We start from the raw sequence: 20,939 nt of genomic DNA on the forward strand, positions 1-20,939 counted from the left end.
ACCCTTACCCTTCCATCTTAGAATCAATACTTAATAGTATTTTCAAGTCAGAAGAGTGGTACGGGCTAAGTTGTCAAGATTAAGTGACTTGCCCAGGGTCACACTGCTAGGAAATGTCCGAAACCAAATTCAAACTGAGGACTCCTGTCTCTAGTCCCAGGGCCTGACTCTTTATCCACTGAGCCGCCTACCTGCCCTTTCATTTTGTTTTAAGGAAAATGATTTTACTGCAATCAGTTTTCTTAGGGTAGCCTATGGACTCTTGTGTTACCTTAAGGAGAAAATTTATTTTTATTATTAGCTTGTAATTAACACTTTATTATAGAGCATGTCCTGTGGTACAAATGTGTTTTTACCATAAATTACCTCTTTGATATGTACTCTTTTGAACTTGATTACTTAGTCTATTTACACATCCCATTTCAAGACTTTTTGCTGCAGTTGAAATGAAATTTGCAACTTTTGAGTGAATTCATTTGTGTTAAAGGTCATCTTCATATTAATAGTTTTTTAGAGGGGGAACTGGAATTGAATTGAAATTAATTAGAGTACTAAAAGAACAGAATTTAGAATTAATTGAACATTTTGGAGTTCTAAATAAAGTTTTAAAAAGTTAAAAGTAAAAAAGTAAAGTTAAAAATTTTTTAAAGTAAAAATTGAGAAAATTAACAGAAAAGTATGCATACTTTGAAAACATTCCGCAAGTTTCCAGTGTTTAAAGGACTAGAATAGACCCTTCTGCTCAAAGCTAAGTAAACATTTTGTGTTGATTTACTTTAGGGTAGTAGTTTATTCTCTAAAATATGTTTCCATAGGACACATTATATTCTAAAAATCATTACTGAAAGCACATTTTTTGTCGAGATCTATTTATCATCTCCTGATAATCTGATAAGGATGGCTTAGTTGATAAAGAAACATGGGAGACGATCTTGACTGTTAACTCATAGCTGATTCTCCGAAGTGCCACTGAGTCACAAGTTTATTATATATGAAAATTCAAACTCCCTTTCACCCACAAGCACAAGAAAGTTTCTCACAACTACACAGAGCTGTATTTTTAACACAGACAAAACAAAAGTTTAGATGCTTTGAGGTGTGAATAAGAACCAGGCTAGACTTTCAGCTACGTGATTATCAGCAAGCTAAGTCTGAGAATATTTTTCTTAGGGGCGAAATACCCCTGCTAAACTAAGGTTTCGGCCTTGGCTTGCCAAGCAGCTGCATTTCTGACCAAAGGGGAAGAATGCTGACCTCTTGACTACTGGTTTGCTAAGAGCTTAAAGCTTTTCAATAAGGCTACAATACTTTTCAACAAGAAAAGATGTGGATCACAAAAGGGGTCAAAAGAGGAGTCTCAGATTTTTATCTATATGAGGCTGTTTCTCTTATTGGCTTCCCACAATTTTTAAGTGCTTTCTGAAATATTGATATTTTTTCAAGAAAAGAAAAAAAGTAGTGGAATGCTTCGGTAGTACTACAGAACTTGAACCTGCTCAGGAGCAAAAAAAGGAAAATTATCAAAACAATAGGAGCAACCTACAAGTTGGAGAATTGAAAGCAGGTGAGAACTATTTTATTTCTCAGTAGTCAACATCAGACAACAATCTGTAAGGTACTCTTCAGAGCTAAACTTACTCAGAGGATAGTCTTTATCCATAAACTAGTCACCCAAAAAATCCTTCAATGGAGAGGTAAAAATATTTCCTTTTATTTAGTATTGGAGTATTATGTCACTTGGTGTTTGTTTTGCTACCTTTAGCTGGAGATTTACAACTTTATAATAGACATGATGCTCCAAATAAAGTCCTTTTAGGAAGATTATGCAGAGACCTAAAATAATGGTAAATTGTATGGATGTATCCAGGCCAGTATTTCTTTGGCTGCCCAACAAGAGTTGACGTGGGCTCTTCTCCTCCTCCTGTCCCATCTGGCCTGTGCCTGTGGCCTTCTCTGTATGTGAGCTGAAAGGGCATCTTCCAGCTCTGGCGGAATTGCATTAGACTGGAAAGAGGCTCCATAAATCACACAGGGGTGGAGGGAGGTACAGTCATGTGTACTGAGGCCAGAGGGTCTGGAGCAAACATAGGAACAAACCTTTATTCACTCCTTTTGGTGGGACCCCACAAAAGACAGTCCTGTAATTCAGGGACCCCACCAGAAATGCAAAGGGCTTCTATGAACTCATTACAGGCTCATTACTATGTGAATAAAACCTTTTTTTTTGTTTGTTTGGTACCTTATGAAATCACTCTCTAAAGAAGTCATTTCAGAGTTACAACATTTCCAGGCAATAGACAAAATTTCACAATATGATAAAACACAGTAACAGAGCTCAGGATCAAAGTTCAGCAGACATCTTCATCAAACAATAATCACTTCATTTTTGTCACACCTTGAAGAATAATGTCCCTAAAACCTTTCAGTGGCTCTTTGACTGCTCCTTTCCAGATCTGATCATTGACCAAAATCTCGTCAGTGTTTGGGGAAAGAGACTACTATTAGGTGTATCAGTCTATAGTCCTGTTGCTTTATTCCAAGGTCCAGTCTAATGGAGAGCCAAGAGAGCCAAGCACAGCAGTATAGCCCAGGGTAGCAGAGCCACCCATCCAACACAGATGCCACACACAGAAATAAACTTTGTAAGGGCAATCTCTGAGAGAGAAAGGCCAAAGGCTGCACTTCCAGACTTATGAGTTGCCTTCACCAAATGTGTCTCCTGCATCTGTGCCTTACTGCATAGTACTTTAAGTTTGGGCCTTCCTCAAAAAAGTACATCCCAGGTTTATGGTGTAAGATTTAAAATTAGGTTTCACTAAATATGAGTAATAAAAGTGAGATTGTGGTCACCATTTATAAAATATTAACCCTTACGTCAGAAAAACTCCCTCCACACCACCCTTGACAGAGATGGCTTTAAAGATAAGCCAATGCCTGACACTCATAGAGTATGGTGGAGAGCGAAACCAGGGGGCTCAGAGAGAGCCCCAAGCTCCCTGCACTGGCTTTTCAAACCTCATCTCAGCCCCTGTCCTGGATCCTTCTATTGGCCCCTGGCCTCCATACCTCCTGGCCTCCTGCCTCCCTGGCAATGTTGCTGCCAGCTGGCAGCCCCAGACCTGTCATTCTGTGACTCCTCTGTCCATCCGCTGGGGTGAGTCTTCCAGGATTCAAACTCGGTAGGAGATCCTCCAGATATTTAATTCGCCCATGTGCAAAGAAATTTGGAGCAAATGAATCTATTTTAACAGTGCCACCTCACAGTATACATGAACAAAGTAGGACTCCAAGAAAAGGATAGGGCAAACAGGATCTTGGAAGCAGCACAAGTTCTTGGGTTCCTCTGAGCCACTTCATGAACTAAAGTTCATCTACTGACTTTCATGAGTGGCTATTTCATATCCCACATTAGCATCACTGAGGATAGAGAATCACTGAAACATTTTACATACAACAATGAAAAAATGACTGATTTTAGAAACAAGATTTCTTTCTACCCGTTTGTTTTCATCAGTGTGGACTCAGGGATACATGGTGATATTGGCAGTTAAAATAAGGCATTTGATTATCAAGGATACTTACTACAAGAGGAGAAAGAGAGGCAATGTTGTAACAACATTAAACTGTTCTGTCAGGTCTGAGTCCGAAAATAACAGACTGACCTTTCTTAGGTATGTTGGAAAAAAGACACCCTCAACTCTATCTGTTCCCAGCTAAAGGTCAGAGATCTTTTGGGAACAGTTGAAGTATACATTATAACTTCATAAATTCAAGGGATAGAATATTCAAGCCTGTGGTCCAACAGATGGACAAAAGGGAATAAGCAGAATAACAGAGAAAATGGTTTGATGAGATCCTACCTCTTAATTAACTAATTTATTTTTAAGTATTTTTCCATGGTTACATGATTCATGTTCTTTCCCTTCCCTTTTTCCTCCCTGCCTCCTGGAGCCAACAAGCAATTCCACTGGGTTATACATTCATAGACCAAATTCTGATCAAGAAAAGTCATGGAAATTCATACTGAGTCATTTTCCCAGCCTAGAATGGCTTAAGGAGACAGACAGATTTGTCTGCAGACACTGAGGATAGGGTCTGACCAGGAGCCTGGAAGTATGTATCAGTGTCCAGGGAATGAAAGATAACTGAGCAGAGGCACCAGCACAGGAAGTCTGGGGGCAGGAAGAGTTCCCCGGGCACCCCTGAAGTAGTGCAGGGCTCTCTACTAACTTGGATACACGCCCTGGGCAGATGGCAAAACTACCGTAATCAGATTGATAAATAACTGCTTCAGTGTCCCTAACCAGGTAGTCATCCACTATGAATATTCTTTGATTCTCCTCTAAGAATCTTACCTTACTGGATGATGTTTCATTTGATATCTTTTGTTAACTGTATGGATCATTTTCTGAAGGATGAGCAACTGCTGCATCCTCCCTAGAGCTTCTAGCTCCCTCCTTTCAGGAAGAGCCTTAAATCTTTTTTAACTGCACAAATACAGTTATTTTGTTGTTGTTGTTTTGTTTCTTAACCCTTATTTTCCATCTTAGAGTCAATACTAAGGATCCATTCCAAAGCAGGAGAGCAGTAAGGGCTAGACATTAGAAGTTAAGTCACATAGCTAGGGAGTGTCTGAGGCCAGATTTGAACCTAGGACCTCCTGTCTCCAAGCTTGGCTTTTTGTTCACTGAACCACTCAACTGTCCTGAAAGTTGCCTTTTTTCTTCCCTTTCTCCTCTGGAACAGTACCACCCTCCAACCTCCTAATAAGAGTCAAATTTCCTTGCCTCAGAATCCTTTTCTTTCCACCGATGCCTCACTTCTTTTTGCTTTAAGAACATTTAATTTTCCGAATACCCTTGACTTTAGAGAAATATCCCTAGAGTCCCTCCACCTCCTCCTTCAGGAAAAAGATTAGGCTACATTTGGAACATAGATAAAGCACTGAGCTGTGGCAGAAGTATATACAATATACACTAGCTATAAGTCATTTCATAATTTCCATTATTCTCAATATTGGTTGACTATTGGCTGACCCTTTCAGATTTTCAACAACAAAACTCCTGGAAACTCTTATGGGGGAAAACTGGGGGTTAAATTAAATATTATCAGGGTTCTGAGGAAGGGTAAGTAAGAGATAAGACAAGGCAATAGACAGGGATTAACAAGTTGGGGAAATACAATTTAGAATGGGTTTGGCAGTTGGAGGCCCAACTGCCAACATAGATCCACCTAGCTGGGGAGTCTGTGAAACTAAAAAGTGAGTAGACTGACAAAAGGTTTTATAAAAAATAAATTTTATAAAAATTTTATAAATTTTATAAAAAATAAATTTATAAATTTATAAAAATTTAATTCAATGAACTATAGTTTGAAGGAAGTTAAGTGGTTCTATTCTACCAGTCTATGGGCAAGCCTCAGGGTCAGGGAATGAACTTATTTACACTAAGCTAGAAACTATAGTAGGGCAGAGCACAATGAATATCAGGAATGAAAGTGGGATCCTCACTGCTGAGTCTTGTCAAAATCCAGCAATGATTCAGCTCTCTCCAAGGTCCTCAGCCAGAACTCCTTCAATTGGGTAAGTCAGGGAGCTAAACCAACCTGAGCTGACCAGCAACCCTGTTTAGGTTTATATTGCAGCCCCAACCCTGGGATCCCAAAGTCAGCCTATGCCTAATCACAGGTCTCAGTGCAGTAGGTGGTACGGCGGTGCTGGTGATGGTGGTGGTGATGGTAGTGGTGGTGGTGGTGGTGGTTTGGCCAGTATTATTTCTGGTCTCCCGTGGACATCATGGAAATCGACTCTCTGCCTATCTTTCAAATTGTGTTCAGCAGGAGAATCCTGTGAATCCTTCTTGTTAGGTTTGGATTCCTGTCTTTTTGAAGCACTTTTTAAAGATTAGTATGGAAAGGTAGCCAAAAAGTTGGCTTTTGCTGTTCCTAAGCCACCATCTTGACTTTTTGTAGGAGAATAATCTTATAAAACCCAAACCCCAAATCATATATCCAAATAAACAAGTGATGAATCATATGTTATGATCTGCATTTATACTCCAACAGTTCTTTCTCTAGAGGTAGATAGCATTCTTTTTCATAAATTCTTTAGAATTGTCCTGGAGCATTGTACTGCTGTTAGTAGCAAAGTCTATCACATTTCATTGTTCCACAATATTTCAGTTACTGTGTATAATGTTCTCCTGGTTCCGCTCATTTCATTCTGCGTTAGATCATGTATGTCTTTCCAGTTTTCAAAATCATCCTGTTCAACATTCCTTACAGCATCTAATTTCTAAGTTATAAACTGAGGCTCAGATTTCTCCTTCAAACCTTTTTCTTTATTCCTTTGTTCTGTTAAAGTTGAATTAAAACTCTGGTCCTTAATTTCCATAGAGTTTATTCATGTTTACTCAAAATAGAGAGCATAGAGATAGAAGGAGATTTAACCCTATTTTAATCTTGCCACATGGGTGCTTTTTCACATGGCTATCTCAGCTGCTGTCTTTTTACTTCTGCATCCAAAGGAATAGAGATAGCGTACTTCCTTGTCTCAAACCTTTTAACCTCCCCCTTCCCTTCCCTTCACTGTCAAACTCATTTCCAGATCAAATACAGAGGCCACAGTCTCATGACCTATGCTCAGGCACACTCAGGTGATGTAAAGCTAGCAATCCAGGGACACAGGTAAGACCCCAGGGGATTCCCTTCACACAGTTCTAACAATCATATGAATGCTTTTCATATCTCTCTATTCAACAACATATTCTATTTTAGGTGATTGAAAAGTGAAATTGTAGGTTCTAACCTGCCAAGTAAGTAAGAACCAGCTTAGGCCAGGTATGTCTCCATGCAGTAGGACAGGACCTTTGAGTTCCATGATGGAGTGAAAATACAATGTCATGCTTAACTGGACAGGCTCTGATTTCTTCTAGATATTGGAACCAGGCATGTGATTTTCCATCATCACCAAGGAATCGAGGGAGGAGTGAGAGAATTTTGTACCATGTCCTTGTTAGATATTCATCAATTTGAAATGTCTTGGTCTGATTATGGGAAGGAAGGAAAAACAAAGCTTCCAAAATTGTATTTAATGATTTGACATGGTATATATCTAGGTCTTTGATCACTGAGAAAAATCACTGGCCAATTAATTAGTTGGTTATTGCAAGCCTGATCAATAAATTGATGTTCTTACCTGAAACCTAGCCTCAGAATTTTTAATCATCATATCCCATTAATGTAGAGTACCTGAGATAAAATGCCTTTGGTTCCTATTCCCCTAAACTGGAGTCACAGTTTTAAAACATAGACCCTAGTCTAACCTACACAAGAGTCCATCAAGAGGCTTGTGTCACTTCATGGGGCTCTCCTAGCCCCAGACAACAAAATTATCTTTTGGCTTTGATAAATCAATTTCTAAGAAACTCATGGTGGTTCATGATGATTCAAATTCTTATTCATAGCATTTTTGCTTCTATAATCATTACTTCAGCTTTACTAAACATTATGGATCAATATACATGACTTTTGCTATAATTTGATTATAACTTTGAGCAGTCTGAATAATTCATGGGAGGTATGGTCTTTTGGGAATCAAAAGAATTGTGAGGTTGAAAAATGATTTTAAATCCTATTTATTGACTTAATCAAACCAGAATATATTTAATATTCTCCTTCCCTGTGGGAATCTAAATCCCTTACCCCTGCAGGTGTATTCAAATAACCTCAGGTCATTTGGGTCACAGTTCTATTCTTTTGGTTCAGGTAAGCTCAGGTCACTTGGGTTCTGATTCTATTCTTGTGACTTATGCTTCCACCTTTGTAACTTCACCCACTGCCCATATTCCAGAGAATCTTGCCAGACCGATCTCATCTCCCAATGATGTAATTGAAAGGAGCTGAGATGATGACACTTATCCCACCTCCCTCAGTGAAAAAATCTAGCTTGGGGAATGGATGAACAAATTGTGGTATCTGATGGTGATGGAATATTATTGTGCTGAAAGGAACAGTGAACTGGAGGAATTCCATGTGAACTGGAACGACCTTCAGGAATTGATGCAGAGTGAAAGGAGCAGAACCAGGTGAACATTATACACAGAGACTGATACACTGTGGTACAATAGAATGTAATGGACTTCTCTACTAGCAGCAATGCAATGACCCAAGACAATCCAAAAGAACTTATGAGAAATAACGCTATCCACATTCAGAGAAAGAACTGTGGGAGCAGAAATGCAGAAGAAAAAACATATGGTCGATCATGTAGTTCAATATGGATATGATTAGAGTTTTGATGTTAAGAGATCACTCTATTGCAAATATGAATAACATGGTTTTGAACAATGATACATGTATAACCCAGTAGAATTGCTTGTCAGCTCTAGGAGGGGGAAGGAAGGTGGGGAGGAGGGATCATGAATCATGTAACATGGAAAAATATTCTAAATTAAAAAAGAAAAAAATCTAGCTAACCATTAGAAGACATATATTGCTCAAGATTTTTCTCTGTCATCTTGCTAAACACTATAAAAGATCTCATCTTCCCTATTCAGGGTCTTTACTGCTGAGGAGCTATTGATTTATTTTATTGTGTGAGAAATAATTTGATCTTTAAGATAACTCCAGTATCAGAGAGGATAATGGTAATGTTCTACTCTTCAACAGATTCCTACATAAATTTGATTCATTCCTCTAGGTCTCACTATATTGAAAGTATTTTTTCCACATTGCTAGGAGATTGTGAACATTTGGTATGGCAAAATCTATTAAAACATTGTTCTTGTGTGACCCTGGGCAAGTCACTTAACTCCCATTGCCTAGCACTTACCACTCTTCTGCCTTAGAACCAATACCCAGTATTGATTCTAAGACAGAAGGTAAGGGCTTTATTAAAAACAACAAAAACAAAAACATTGTTCTTAAACAAAAAATTTGATCTCTACTCTATTTGGGAAGACTCCTGCCCATCCTAAATCACTGATCTTATCCCCAAGTTAACTTCTAATCAGTATTATCTGGTATAATGTGATTCCATAGTAGTGATTTTTTCTTTTATACTCTACATTTAGTGAAGTTAAGTCTAATCAACTGGTCCTGATTATACATAATGACGTCATTAAATTAAAGAGTTGAGTAGACTGTTAAACTATAAAATCTCTTAACACATGTAGCTAAAGGGTCTCCACTTTAGATATGTCTCCATCCTATGTTTGATCATCCAAGTTCCTCTTGGTATAGGATGTTATAAGATTGTTCATCATGGCACAGGATATCATAAAGTTAGATGGAAAGTTGGTCCCTGGAGACTTCACCTGATTAGCCAACCTTAGGCTCTTTAAGGATAAGGTTCTTTTGCTACATGTTTCAACCCCCTGGATCCTGCCTTCTTCCCAGAAGAATAAGCTGGTAGCAGTCATATTGACCTAATTCTAATCCACCAATGAGAATGTATATTTTGAGCTGTATCTGTCTAGAAAGGGCTACACTAATAGATCTTTATTGAACCAAGGATTACAAATGCAACCTAGAATAAGAGGAGGTCTCAGACCATGAGGAAGGTCTGGGATCCTATTTGTTGAAGGGGGCCAGGTCCCTTTAATAGTTATTCACTTGGAGGACTGCCTCAGCTATTTTATTGTGGCTTAGACAAATTTCTGGTGTTACAATTGGAAAATGCCAGCCTTGTTAATAAAGTGACATGCTCAGAATGTTATTGTCTCAGTTTACCTCAGTTTCTATTGATACCTAGCATATTCATGCCTCCATCTCATAGAATCCCTAGCTTTCTTCAAAATCACAGCTCAGGGACCATTTCCTACCCCAGATGTGTGAGGTATTTCCCTTTTGAAATAACTTTGTATATAATATTTCATACCCCCTCTCCCAACCTGGAGAACAGGGTCTATTTTGGTCTTTGACAGTGCCTTGCATGCATTGGAAATTTAGTGTTGATTAAACTAAAGTATTATGAACTAAAGATATTTCCTAGGGTCCAGTATTATTAGATATTTGTGAAGAATCATGCCACCATTGCAAAGCCTCTCAGAAATCACATTTTTGTGTATTTTTCCAGTTAGCATCACAAGCCTAAAGGCAGGCAGTGATTTCAGAAACATTCCTATCTCCTTTTGCACACTGCTGGGACAAGAAATATGACTAACCCTTAAGGAAATGTAATAGTCTCACATTTATGTAAGTGCTGGCTTTTAGGAGAGAAGGGTATAAATCCTTGAGTTAGAGAACCCTGAATCCTAGAGCTCTTTGCTGATTAACAAATGGGCATTGCTTGGTTATGGCTTAGGGTGTAGACATGATTTAAGAAACATAGCCTAAATTAGGGTCAAGTTTTTCACTGAAAAGTTCCAGCTTGGAACCAGGTAGATTTACCAAAAGGCAAGGCTCTGCTCACTCATCTGCTGCCCGGGAGGTGATGAACTTTAGGGACAAGTTCTTTTGGGAGCAGAATTGTAAAGGTTTTCACCAGTCCTAGGCTAAGGGTCTCTTGTTCTTTTCCTACCAGTGATCAGGCTGCAGATGGTGGAAACTACAGCTGTCAGGAATCTCCCCATTTTTCATAAGCCTCATTGCTTTTGAACTTGGAAATTCAGGCCTTTACCAGGAAACTCATCATTGGGAAAACTCATGTTCTAAGCCTTATCTCATCGGTTCCCTCTGCTCCTCCGACTGGACCCTTTGACTGAAGGACAAGGTTGTGGGTTCCATGGCTTTAATGAGCTAAGCAGTTTTTCTTTCTCCATTTTCCACCAACTTGCTCTGCTTGTTTTTTGCTCCATAAACATCGTTGACTCCCCAAAGTGCCAGTGCCACCCAACTTTTCAACTTCCTTTTATATGCAATGCAGTCTTTAGATTAGATTAGATTAGATTGTAGGCTCCTTGAAGACAAGGGCCATCTCTATATTCAGATCTGTATGCCTCCTGCTTTAGCACAGTGCCTAACGCATACCTAGTAGGTTTGGAATGTTAAACTGATTTTGCTAAGCCAGCCCAGGGAGTCCAACAGATTGACTTGTCCTGAAGGGATGCCAGATTTGTTCTGTGAAGAACAAATTCACTGAGCTACCTATCCTACACAGTCACGACCTCTGAAATCCTGTACTTCTGGAGCTATGAGCTGCCTTGGCCACATGCATTTCTTACACATGTTCCTCAGAATCAATGTGTTTTAAATTTGTGTGTGCTCAACCTCCCCAAAGGCAGAAGGAGAGTACACTTCAGGTTTATAAGGGAAAGAGAAAAATAGAACTACTATTCTTGCTTTGCCATCTGAGTGACTAAAATCTATTTGAATCTACCAGCTGATTATTACGGGTTAACACACAGGAGCTACAGTTTTAGAATAGTTCTATCATATGGTTCATGCTTGAAGCCTGGGAATATCTGCCCTTCTAGGGCAATTCTTTAGTGTAGATGCAAGTTGGAGGAATATCACAGAAGGAGTGTTTTATGAGGAAATTCTGGAGCCAGTAGGAAGAACTACAGTGGGAAACATTTGAGTGAAGGCCAAATGAGGAAAAAATGGTAGCCCTAATGTTATCCACTACCCATTCCTAGACAGTTCATTGTATCTGGAGTATAATGTGTAATAAGGTTGGAAAGTCTTGCTGGAACAGGTTAAAAATACTTTTAAATTTGTATTTGGTCCTAAAGAAAGTAGGGAGCGATTGGAGATTATTAAGAGCTGCACTTTAGGAAAATCACTTTGGCAGCTTTGTGAAGCTGGATTGGAAGAGGAAAGAGATCCAAGAGAACAACTGGGAGCTTATTGAAGTAGTTAAGAGGAGAAGTGATGAGGGTCTGAACTAGGGTCGTGGCTGGGTGATTGTGTGGAAAGAAGAGATTGATATGCTAGGACTTGATGTGCCCATGTTTCATTTGGGTAGGTACAAAATGAGCAAAAAAATAGTTTCTCAAGGTCCATTTTGGTATGGACAGGTGAGACAAAAAAGTGAAGGGTCCTTAGTGTGATCCAGGCTCTGGGTATCAGGAGGGAATCTGGCAAAAGGGTTCTACTTTGAAGTACTTAATAGAATACACCAAAGTATTGACTTGAGTGTTTTGTATTAAGAAAGCAGAGTTTCTCTAGTAACTGTGGAGGCATTTCTGGGCTGAAAGATGATTGCAACCCATATAAGGGGCAGGCAGTGGTACCCCAGAGGTACTTAATAATGTATAATAATACATGATAAAATGTCATCCAGAATCAATACATAAAACATTAGGTTTTATCAAATCAGAGGGAGAAAAAACACGAGTCTTTTGACCATTTTCCATTTCTGACATGAAGAGATAATAATTTGCTTATGGTTTTACATTTCTATTTTACTCTTGGTGCTTAACCACAGATCATATGAAATATTTAATCTATCTGAATAGCACATCATACACAAAATCCTTTAACTCTTTTCATACTGTCCACTGGGGGCACATTTCAAAGCTTTAGAATGCCAGGTCTTTTTGGACATTCCAGAGGGTCTGTGCACTCTTCTTTAAATGTTCCTCCTCCTCAGGATTCAGGGTCAGCTTCACTAGATCTGTGACACCGCTGTGCCCCAAGATACAAGGGACACTAAGGAAGACTTCTTCAGTTATTCCATAAAGGCCCTGAAAGGCAAAATGAAAGCTGTTTTTTTCTAGAACTCATTTGAATAATCTTAAGATTTGGGGAACTTAATAACAGGTGATCACTTCAAAATACCTCTTTCACAGTAGACTTTTCTCAAACTATTCAAAGACAGCTCTAATAGTAGCAGATGGAGACTAAACCAAGGTGAGGGTAATCTAGACGTCTCAAACCGGTTGATGGACGAGAACAATTTATTCCAATGGCCCTGAGGCAGCTGAAGCCATTGCTATGGAAAGCTTAAAGGTTGGTCAGATGTGGAAGATGCCAAGATCATCCATTACATCTGGGGCCACTGATAGTTGCACTGACTTTTGTCTTACCTCTGGAAGAAAGTGAGGCTGACAAATTTATGCAACTCTGCCTCACTTAAGTCCAATTCATGCTCAAGTCAAGATATCACTCTGTGATGTTATTCTTTGAAACAATGGACAAACTTGTAGTGCTGCTAGTGGTAGTGAAACTGCAAATTGGTCCCAAATTTCTGAATAGCAGGGAGGGAAAAATGATAATTTTTTGACCCAGAAATCCTACTGCTAGGCATATGTCCCAAGGAGGTCAAAGAAAACTCCTGTATTGACCCAAATATTTTTAGCCACACTTTTTGTAGTAGAGGAGAGGTTTAAAAAAAAGATGTCAGACTTCCAGGTTAAGATGGTGGCTAAGTAGAAGCTGGGCAACTTTCTCTCCTTACCAACTGATATAGCATACATCCAAAGGATAAGAAAACAAAATCCATATGAAAGAAGGGACCCCACAATAGGGCACAGAATTGAAGGTACGTGGGATTTGGACACTTCTATGCTGTAAGGGGGGGAAAGAGCTCCCATCAAAACACGAGCTGATAAACCCTCCCCCACCCCATCCACAGTACCAGAGTCAGAGGCTGCGCTCCAGAGTTAGAGCGAGCGGGGGCACAAAATCTAGCCCCTAGGCAGCTAGCTGGCACTACTAGGAGCTTGCCCCTGAGAGCAGCAAGACCCAAGATCCCAGGTAGCTGGAAAACTCAGACCTTGGACAGGGGGGTAGGGCTAAGAGAGGCAACAGCAGTGCTCAGCATGCTAAGACTCAGGGGAAAATCTGAGGTGGAGGAGCAAGCATGGGACAAGTCCCAAGCTCTGAGCAGCCAGCTAGGACCACGGGGGCTTGACCCTGAAAACAGCTAGACCAGAGACCCCAGGAGGGTCCCCAGAGAAGCCAAGAGACTCACAAAGTAGCCTCAGGCAAAAAACTTCTCCCTAACTCCATACAAAGAGAATCAGATTGCCTTACTCAGACTTCTGGCAGATAAAACATCTTGGGTCTTGATTGATGCCAATCAAGACCCAAGAAATAAACAAGAAGATCAAGAAAAAAGCTCAAACACTTAATAACTTCTGCACAGAAAAAATCCAGAAAACAGAGGAGGGCAAACAATTAAAGACATCCAAATCTTCTCCAAAAAATGAAAATGGGTTACAAGATCTTGAAGAGTTCAAATCTGAGATTATGAGAAAGATAGAAGAGATCTGGCAAGAAAATAACAGTTTAAAAGGCAGAATTTCGCAATTGGAAAGTGAGGCTCAGAAATCAAATGAATTGATAAGCAAATTGAAGACCAGAAATGACCAGTTGGAAGCCTTGAAGAACGAGATAAACCAGACCGAAAAGGAAAACCAGGCTCCAAAGGCTAGAATTGGGCAATTAGAAGCCAATGATCTCTTGAGACAGCAAGAACAAATAAAACAAAGTCAAAAGACTGATAAAATAGAAGGAAACATGAAATACCTCACTGAGAAATTGACAGATCAAGAAAACGGGCCTAGAAGAGACAATTTGAGAAACATTGGTCTTCCTGAAAAAACAAGAAATTAAAAGAAATTTGGACTCCATACTAAAAGAAATTATTCAGCAAAATTGCCCTGAAGTTCTACAAAAGGACGGCAATATAGACATTGAAAGGATACATAGGTTACCCTCTACACTAGACTCTGAAAAGACAACCCCCAGAAATATAATAGCCAAATTCAAGAGCTTCCAAGTAAAAGAAAAATATTACAATAAGCCAGAAAGAGACAATTCAGATACCAAGGGGCACCAATCAGGATCACACAGGACCTGGCAGCCTCCACACTAAAAGACTGCAAGGCTTGGAATATGATATTCAGAAAGGCAAGAGAACTGGGTCTATAACCAAGGATCATCTACCCATCAAAACTGACTATATACTTCCAGGGGAAAGTATGGGCATTCAACAAGATAGAAGATTTGCAAGTATTTGCACAGAAAAGACCAGGATTAAATGGAAAGTTCAATATCCAACCACAAAAACCAAGAGAAACATAAAAAGGTAAATAAGAAATAGAGGGAAAGAAAGAAAATTCTTATTCTTAAATTTACCTCTTTAAGGGCCTTAATAAGATCAAATTATTTGGATTGGGAATGTAGACTCGAAAGTACCACACCAATGCAACTATCAACAATTTAGAAATAGGTCTTGATCAATGACACATGTTAAAATCAGTGGAAATACACATCAGCCATAGGGGGGAGGAGGAAGTCGGGGGTGGGGGTGGGGTGAAGGGGAAAGTAAGAGCATGAATTATGTAACCATGTTAACTTTTCAAAAAAATAAATATTAAAAAAAAGATCAAATTATTTGTATTCCTATATGGACAAGTGTTATGTGTAATTTTCAAAAACTGTATTCACTATTATAGTAATTAGAAGAATTATTCATAGGGAGAGGTTGGAGCACTAAATGGTCTAAGATGAGACTGGGGCAGGGAAAAAAGAGGGGGGGTGAATAGTAGATGGCATCAAGAGAAACTTGAATGAATAAGAAAAATAGGATATTCTATACCACAAAAAGAGAGCATGGGAAGGGAAGGGGATCAATACTATTATAAAAAGGAAAGGAAGAGAGCATTAAGAGGTAATATTTAAACCTTAGTCTCAGCAGAATTAACCCTGAGAGGGAAGACTAGCTATATCCATTGGGATATAGAATTCTATCTAACCCTACTGAGAAAGTCAGAAGGGATCAACCAAGGGGAGCAGGGGAGTGGGAGGTCAAAAAAAGGGAGGGGAGGAGAGGAGGGAGGGAATTCATTAGGCCTTAAAAAATAAAAAGAGGGGAATAATAAGGAAGAGGGTGGAAAGGGAAAAAAATCAAGGGAGGGGACAAGGAAAACTGGTCTAAAACAAACCACTGGTTTAAAAGGAAATAGTGTAAGAAGAAGGGGTAGAACTAGGAGAGGATACCAAAATGTTGGAGAATACACAACTAATAATTATAACTCTGAATGTGAATGGGATGAACAGCCCATAAAACGGAAGCAAAAAGCAGAGTGGATTAGAAACCAAAATCCTACCATATGTTGTCTACAAGAAACACATATGAGGTGGGTGGACATACACAGGTTTAAGATAAAGGGCTGGAGCAAAATCTTTTGGGCTTCAAATGAGAAAAAGAAGGCAGGAGTGGTGATCATGATCTCTAACAGAGCCAAATTAAAATAGATCTGGTTAAAAGAGATAGGGAAGGTAATTACATCCTGATAAAAGGCAGTATAGATAATGAAGAAATAACAGTACTCAACACGTATGCACCAAATGGTATAGCATCCAAATTTCTAAAGGAGAAACTGGCAGAGCTCAAGAAGGAAATAGATAGTAAAACCATACTAGTGGGAGATCTAAATATTCCTCTTTCAGACCTAGTTAAATCAAACCAAAAATAAATAAGAAAGAGGTAAGCGAGGTGAATGCAGTCCTAGAAAAATTAAGATTTAATAGATATGTGGAGAAAAATAAATAGGGAGAAAAAGGAATACACCTCCTTTTCAGCTGCACATGGTACATTCACAAAGATTGACCATGTAATAGGGCATAGAAACATTGCAAACAAATGCAAAAGAGCAGAAATAATAAATGTAACCTTCTCAGATCATAACGCAATAAAAATGATCATTAGTAAGGGCACATAGACAGACAAATCAAAAACTAATGGGAAATTAAATAATATGATTCTCCAAAACCAGTTAAAGAAGAAATCATAGAAACAATAATTTCATTGAAGAGAATGACAATGATGACACATCCTACCAAAGTCTGTGGGATGCAGCTAAGGCAGTACTCGGGGAAATTTATATCCTTGAATGCATGCATTAACAAATTAGAGAAGGCAAAGATCAATGAACTGGGCATATAAATTAAAAAAACTAAAGAGGGAACAAATTAAAAATCCCCAGCTAAATGCAAATTAGAGATTATAAAAATTAAAGGAAAAATCAATATAATTGAAAGTAAAAGAACTATTAAATTAATAAATAAGACTAGAAGCTGGTACTTTGAAAAAAAAACAAACAAAATTGACAAAGTACTGGTCAATCTAACTAAAAAAAGGAAAGAAGAAAACCAAATCATCAGTATCAAAGATGAAAAGGGAGACCTCACCTTTAAATGAAGAGGAAATCAAGGCAATCATTAAAAACTATTTTGCCCAATTATATGGCAATAAGTATAGCAAGAGAAGAAATAGAATACTTAAATAATCCCATATGAGAAAAAGAAATTGAACAAGCTATCAAAGAACTCCCTAAGAAAAAATCCCCAGGACCAGATGGATTTACAAGTGAATTCTATCAAACCTTCAAAGAACAACTAATTCCCAATACTATACAAACTATTTGACATAATAAGCAAAGAAGGAGTTCTACCAAACTCCTTTTATGATACAAATGTGGTACTGATCCCAAAGCCAGGTAGATCAAAAACAGAGAATGAAAATTACAGACCAATTTCCTTAATGAACATAGATGCAAAAATCTTAAACAGAATACTAGCAAAGAGACTCCAGCAAGTGATCATGAGGGTTATTCATTATGATTAGATGGGATTTATACTAGGAATGCAAGGATGGTTCAACATCAGGAAAACCATTCACATAATTGACCATATCAAGAAGCAAACCAACAAAAATCACATTATTATCTCTCAGTAGATGCTGAAAAAGCTTTTGACAAAATACAACATCCATTCCTATTGAAAACACTAGAAAGTATAGGAATAGAAGGACCTTTCCTAAAAATCATAAACAGTATATATATAAAACCATCAACAAGCATCATATGCAATAGGGATAAATTAGAAGCCTTCCCAATAAGATCAGGTGTAAAAAAAAAAAAGGATGCCCACTATCACCTCTATTATTTAACATTGTACTGGAAACACTAGCAGTAGCAATTAGAGAAGAAAAAGAAATTGAAAGTATTAAAATAGGCAATGAGGAGACTAAGCTATCACTCTTTGCAGATGATATAATGGTCTACTTAAAAAATCCTAGAGAATCAACTAAAAAGCTAATAGAAATAATCAACAACTTTAGCAAAGTTGCAGGATACAAAATAAATGCACATAAATCATTAGCATTTCTATATATCTCCAACACATCACATGTAAAAGTGAAATTTGGAAAATGCCATCTAAAAAGTGTATATATTTCTATGGACATGGGAAATGTATCAAAACTACATTTCCCGTGATCCAACATGGTCAAACTGGTTTCCGTTTCCGGGTCTTTGGGGCATGGGGAGGTCTACGTCGACGCAGAGAGGGTTTAAAATCTCCTGGGTTAGGAGGGAGTGGTCTTTTTGCCAGTAGGCTCTTGGCCAGCAGAGAGGAGACAGTAATGGAGGCAGCAGTTTTGAATGCTTACAACCGCGTGGTCTAATGATTTTAACTATCAGCATGGCTTTAATTAAAATACTAATATATATATATATATATATACGAGCCTTTATCATTTTTAATATTTATACACAGCAGCAAGAGATAGAAAGAGAAACACCATTTAAAATCACCCTAGACAATATAAAATACTTAGGAATCTATCTGCCAAAACAAACACAGGAATTATATGAACACAAATACAAAACACTTTCCAAACAATTAAAACTAGATCTAAACAACTGGAAAAACATTGATTGCTCATGGGTAGGACAAGCTAACATAATAAAAATGATCATTCTACCCAAATTAATTTACCTACTTAGTGCCATACTTATCAAACTACCAAAAAACTTTTTTACTGAATTAGAAAAAAACTATAACAAAGTTCATTTGGAAAAACAAAAAATCAAGAATATCAAGGGAAAGAATGAAAAAAAAAAACATGAAGGAAGGTGGCCTAGCAGTACCAGATATTAAACTATACTATAAAGCAGCAGTTATCAAAGTGGTATGGTACTGGCTAAGAGACAGAAGGGAGGATCAATGGAATAGACTTGGGGTAAGTAACGTCAGCAAGAAGGTGTATGATAAACCCAAAGAGCCCAACTTTGAGGACAAAAATCCACTATTTCACAAAAACTGTTGGGAAAATTGGAAAACAATATGGGAAAGATTAGGTTTAGATCAACATCTCACACCCTACAGCAAGATAAATTCAGATGGATGAATGACTTCAATGTAAAGAGGGAAACTAGAAGAAAATTAGGTGAACATAGAATAGTATACCTGTCAGATCTATGGGAAAGGGAAGATTTTAAAACCAAGCAAGAGGTCCGGGTTAAGATGGCGGCAGAGTAAGAAGCAGCTCTTAACCTCTCCCGACCGAAACACACAAAACTCCTAAGGGGACATAAAAACAAGTCCAGACGAACAGAGGAACCCCACAACAGGGCACAGCGTGGAAGGTATGTGGAATCGAGACATTTCCAGGCTATAAAGGGCTCTCACTAAATCGCGGGCTGAGCAACCGCCCCACTCCCACCCCCTCCACACACAAGATCTAGAGCTCTGAAGCCAGCTAAAAAGAAATAGAGCAAGTTTGGGGCACACATCGAGTCATTGGCAGCTCCGGGGCCTGTTCCTGAGAGCAGCAAGACTTAGGACCCCATTAAGCCAAAGAAAGCAGGCGAAATCTGGGCGTGGGCGCAGGACGCAGGGCGCACAGCGCAGGCTGAGCAGAACGCAGGCACTGCGGAGGCGTGGGTGGAGGCAGACACAGCCAGGAACTAAAGCCTAAGTGGGGAACCAGTGCAGACGGGTGTACGAATGTGGAAGCAGCGCCCTGAGACTTGTAAAGAAACCTCCGGCAGAGGACAGACACTGAGCGCGAGGATAAATCTGAGAAGCTGCTGGGGTAATGATGGCCACTCAGCCTCAGGAAGTTCAGAAGAGAAAGAATAACAACAAGAAAAAGAAGTCTTTAACACTCGACAGCTTTTACACAGAGAAAATCCAGACAACCGAGCAAACAGAGGAGGAGAACAAACAAGCATCCAGACCCTCCTCAAATAAGGAAAACTCCTCACAAGCTATGGAAGAGTACAAAACTGAGATTTTGAGGAAAATGGAAGAGATCTGGCAAGAAAATAACTGTTTAAAAGGTAGAATCTTGCAATTGGAAAGTGAGGCTCAGAAACCAAATGAACTGATAAGCAAATTGAACTCCAGAAATAACCAGATTGAAAAGGAATACCAGAAGATTATGGCCGAAAACCAGAAGATTATGGACGAAAACCAAAAGATTATGGCCGAAAACCGAAAGATTATAGCCGAAAATCAATCCCTAAAGGCTAGAATTGAGCAAGTAGAAACTAATGATCTCTCAAGACAACAAGAACAAATAAAACAAAGCCAAAAGACTGAAAAAATAGACGGAAACATGAAATATCTCAATGAGAGAGTGACAGACCAAGAAAACCGGTCTAGAAGAGACAATTTGAGAATAATTGGTCTTCCAGAAAAACCAGAAATTAATAGAAACCTGGACTCAGTACTAATAGAAATAATTCAGCAAAATTGCCCTGAAGTCCTACAAGAGGGCAACATAGACATTGAAAGGATCCATAGAACACCCACTACATTCGATCAAGAAAGGAAAACACCAAGAAATATCATTGCAAAATTCAAGAGTTTCCAAGCAAAAGAAAAAATCTTACAAGAAGCCAGAAAGAAACAATTCAAATATCAAGGAGCAACAATCAGGATCACACAGGATCTGGCAGCCTCAACGCTAAAAGACCGCAAGGCGTGGAATACAATATTCAGAAAGGCAAGAGAGCTGGGCCTGCAACCACAGATCAACTACCCATCAAAACTGACTATATATTTCCAGGGGAAAGTATGGGCATTCAACAAAATTGAAGAATTCCAGGTATTTGCACAGAAAAGACCAGGGCTAAATGGAAAGTTTGATATCCAACCACAAAAATCGAGAGAAACCTGAAAAGGTAAATAAGATACAGAGGGGAAAGAAAGAAAACTTATAATTTTTAAATTTGCCTTTTTAAGGGCCTCAGTGAGAT

The 20,939-nt window shown here is 38.7% G+C and overlaps 1 protein-coding gene across 2 annotated transcripts in view; it reads right to left on the reverse strand.

The window, feature by feature from the left end:
* Positions 1 to 12,461: 12,461 nt before the first annotated feature.
* The window catches only part of LOC123252057 (L-lactate dehydrogenase A chain-like), a 45,798-nt gene continuing 37,320 nt past the window's right edge, over positions 12,462 to 20,939 (reverse strand). For both annotated transcript variants that reach the window (XM_044681419.1, XM_044681418.1), the window contains one exon: positions 12,462 to 12,626. In XM_044681419.1, the coding sequence (XP_044537354.1) occupies positions 12,462 to 12,626 (165 nt within the window). The remainder of the gene's footprint in view (positions 12,627 to 20,939) is intronic.

The sequence above is a fragment of the Gracilinanus agilis genome, chromosome 6 (genome assembly GCF_016433145.1).
Source record: "Gracilinanus agilis isolate LMUSP501 chromosome 6, AgileGrace, whole genome shotgun sequence".
NCBI lineage: Eukaryota > Metazoa > Chordata > Mammalia > Didelphimorphia > Didelphidae > Gracilinanus > Gracilinanus agilis.